The 3,600-nt window shown below is 47.5% G+C and overlaps 1 protein-coding gene across 1 annotated transcript in view; it reads left to right on the top strand.

Moving 5' to 3' along the window:
• The window catches only part of DNAH9 (dynein axonemal heavy chain 9), a 304,796-nt gene that overhangs the window by 235,860 nt on the left and 65,336 nt on the right, over nt 1–3,600 (top strand). Inside the window, exon 53 of the mRNA XM_024127927.3 lies at nt 1,628–1,863. Within this exon, the coding sequence (XP_023983695.1) occupies nt 1,628–1,863 (236 nt within the window). The remainder of the gene's footprint in view (nt 1–1,627; nt 1,864–3,600) is intronic.

Here is a 3,600-nt window from a genome sequence, read left to right as displayed (position 1 = left end):
GGGATTTGTTTGGTGGGGGTTTTTTTATATTGAGCTTCACGAGCTCTTTGTATATTTTGGAGATTAATCCCTTGTCAGTTGTTTCATCTGCAAATATTTTCTCCCATTCTGAGGGTTGTCTTTTCATCTTATTTATGGTTTCCTTTGCTGTGCAAAAGTTTTTAAGCTTCGTTAGGTCCCATTTGTTTATTTTTGTTTTTATTTCCATTTCTCTAGGAGGTGGGTCAAAAAGGATCTTGCTGTGATGTATGTCATAGAGTGTTCTGCCTATGTTTTCCGCTAAGAGTTTTAGAGTGTCTGGCCTTACATTTAGGTCTTTAATCCATTTTGAGTTTATTTTTGTGTATGGTGTTAGGGAGTGTTCTAATTTCATTCTTTTACATGTAGCTGTAACCTTTTTTAGTGCATAAAGTAGAATGCATATGATTACAAAGGAAAACAATTCTATTGAAATACATTTCTGATCCCAGAATAAGAACCTCCAGTGGCTGGTTTCCCTTTTGAGGTTTGCTCGAAGGTATAGCACTGGCCATTCGTACCCTTAGCAGGTGTAATTAAAGGGAGAGGAGATGGTCTGGAGAGGTTTTCCTGAGAAAACTGGGAAGACAAACTGTAGAGAAGAGAAAGATGGAGAGGTTAAAAGGGCATATGTGTGAACCTCAAAAGCATTCTAAGTGAAAGCAGCCAGACACAAAAGGTCACGTATTGTATGATTCCATTTATGTGAAACATCCAGAATAGGTAAATCCATATAGGCAGAAAGCAGATTAGAGGCTCCTAAGAACTGGGGGTAGTAGGGAATGGGGAGTGACTGCTGATAGACTTGGGGCTTCCTTTTGGGGTGCAGAAAATGTTTTGGAATGAGCTAGAGCTGATGGTTGCACGTCATGAACGTACTAAATCCCGTTGACTTGTGCACTCTAAAACGGTTAGGGAATGTGAACTTCACCCCAGTTTTTAAAAAAGTATATGTGTTTCCAATGAAAACAATTACTTGTAGAAGAATTAAATGAGCTGAGAGAGGTCAACGAGAAGAAAAGGAAGGGTTCCCGGGGGGACAGAGACCAAGCGGAGACATTCCCAGGCTTGGTGGTTTGTTTCTGGGCCTCCCAGTGTGGGGAGAAGTCCTCAAGCAGCCCTTCCAGGGGGTGGGGTTGTCCGTGGCAGGGGGAAGGGGAGCGTCTGCAGTTCTTTGCAAGCTGGGCATCAGCAGCAAGTGGTGATGCTGAGAGGAGAGGGTGGTCAGTACGGGCTGGTGTGGGCCTGGTCCGTGAAGCATAGAAATGTAGCAGGAAGTGACCCTGCTAACATGGGTAAGGGCGATGGAGGCTGTTGATTAAGATACAGATGATCTATGGTAGACGTTTGACTTGGGTGAATGTACTGAAGAACAGAGGATGACACAGGCAGAATTTCTGCTGCTGTTCATCCATCAAGAGAAAAAAGACTATCAGGATGTTAAGAAAACCTGCTTCCAGGAATAATGACACAGCCAGAAAAGTGCTCCTCAGGGGGATTTTGGTCTTGCTTTTAGAGGAGTTCTGTCCTTTGAGTGAGCTGAGACCCCACCCCCAGCTGAGAGCGCATGCTTCTGTTCTGAGCGTGTGTGGCCTTTCTTCGCCACCAGGTTCCCATCCCAGTGACCCCCAACCTAGATCCCCTGAGGATGCTGACGGATGATGCCGACGTGGCTGCCTGGCAGAACGAGGGCCTCCCTGCAGACCGCATGTCCACGGAGAATGCCACCATCCTCCTCAGCTGCGAGCGCTGGCCACTCATGGTGGACCCTCAGCTACAGGGCATCATATGGATCAAGAACAATTATGGCGAGGACCTCCGGGTCACCCAGATTGGCCAGAAGGGGTAGGTGGCTGTGCACAAAAGTTCCCGCCTTGCCGTTTATGCAGAGGGAAAATATGTGATGAGCAGGTTTTAAGCTGCTGTGGATTGTTTCTACCCTCCTGGTTCCTCCAGGAGTTTTCTCCTGTTTGTCCTCTCGCTGTAGGAAATGTCTCAGTGAGAGATACTTGGGTACTGAGTCTCTGCTTTTCTTTCTTTTTCATATTTTCGTCTTTATTTGTATTGGAGTACAGTTGGTTTACAATGTTGTGTTAGTTTCTGCTGTACAGCAAACTGGATCAGCAAAGTGGATACATATCTCCACTTTTTTTTAGATTCTTTTCCCATATAGATCATTACAGAGTATTGAGTAGAGTTCCCTGTGCTATGCAGTAGGTCCTTATTGTTATCTATTTTACATACAGTAGTGTGTATGTCAATCCCAATCTCCCAATTTGTCCCTCCCCCCTTTCCCCCCTGGCAACTATAAGTTTATTTTCTACATTTGTGACTCTATTTCTGTTTGGTAAATAAGTTCATTTGTACCATTTTTTTAGATCCCACATATAAGCGATATCATATGATATTTGTCTTCCTCTGTCCAACTTGCTTCACTCAGTATGACATGTGCTTTTCTTTCTCGTTAGAAATCATATGTGTCAGGGCTTCCCTGGTGGCGCAGTGGTTGCGCGTCCGCCTGCCGATGCAGGGGAACCGGGTTCGCGCCCCGGTCTGGGAGGATCCCACGTGCCGCGGAGCGGCTGGGCCCGTGAGCCGTGGCCGCTGGGCCTGCGCGTCCGGAGCCTGTGCTCCGCAGCGGGAGAGGCCACGGCAGGGGGAGGCCCGCGTACCACAAAAAAAAAAAACAAGAAATCATATGTGTCAGCCTCCCGACCCATTCCTGAGTCCTTCTTCCACCAGCCCAGGGGTTCACCCTCCCATCTCTCCGGGAATACCTCCTGCTTCCCAAGCACCCTATTCCATTGTCCGATAGCTCTGTGTTTTACAGTCTTTCTCACATTTAGTCAAAAACTGCCTCTCTTAGCTCTCTTCTACCCTTTGTTCCTACCTCTGCCCAGAACCACAGAGAACAAATGTAAAGCCTCTCTCTCCTGAGGAACAATGGGACATTTGCAGTGGGGTGCTTAGCAGCTGAAATAGTTATGGAACCTTCGGGACCCTTTGCACCTGCCATGTGGCTTTATCCGTACATGGTGGGGGAGTTGCTGCACACGTCACGGGACATGAACAACAGGGAGAATGTCTGACCAGCACCCACTGCACTTCACGGGCCTCAGCTTCTCTCCCCCCACTGGTTCATTCACTCTGTTATAACTTAGCTTTGTACTTTCAGTTCTCAATTCTTGTTCTGTGTCTCTAGGAGACACGAGAAAAATAGGATGGGGCAGTGAGCGGGAGGGAGAGGGCCAGAGATCACTTATTAGGTGGTTGATATGTGTTGGTCTTGGCGTTAGGAGCTTTACCTCAAATGCTTTTTAATCCACACGACCAATGAGGTTAGTGTTATTGGTACCATTTTCTCATTTGAGGAAATAGAGTTTCACACAAGTTAAGTGATTTCCCCAAGAGTACACAGTGTTTTTTTTTGTTTTTTGTTTTTGTGTGTGGTACGCGGGCCTCTCTCTGCTGTGGCCTCTCCCGTCGCGGAGCACAGGCTCCGGACGCGCAGGCTCAGCGGCCATGGCTCACGGGCCCAGCCGCTCCGCGGCATGTGGGATCCTCCCGGACCGGGGCACGAAC

This window comes from Physeter macrocephalus, chromosome 14 (assembly GCF_002837175.3).
Source record: "Physeter macrocephalus isolate SW-GA chromosome 14, ASM283717v5, whole genome shotgun sequence".
Classification (NCBI taxonomy): Eukaryota; Metazoa; Chordata; class Mammalia; order Artiodactyla; family Physeteridae; genus Physeter; species Physeter macrocephalus.
This window is presented reverse-complemented; position numbering and strand designations above follow the sequence as displayed.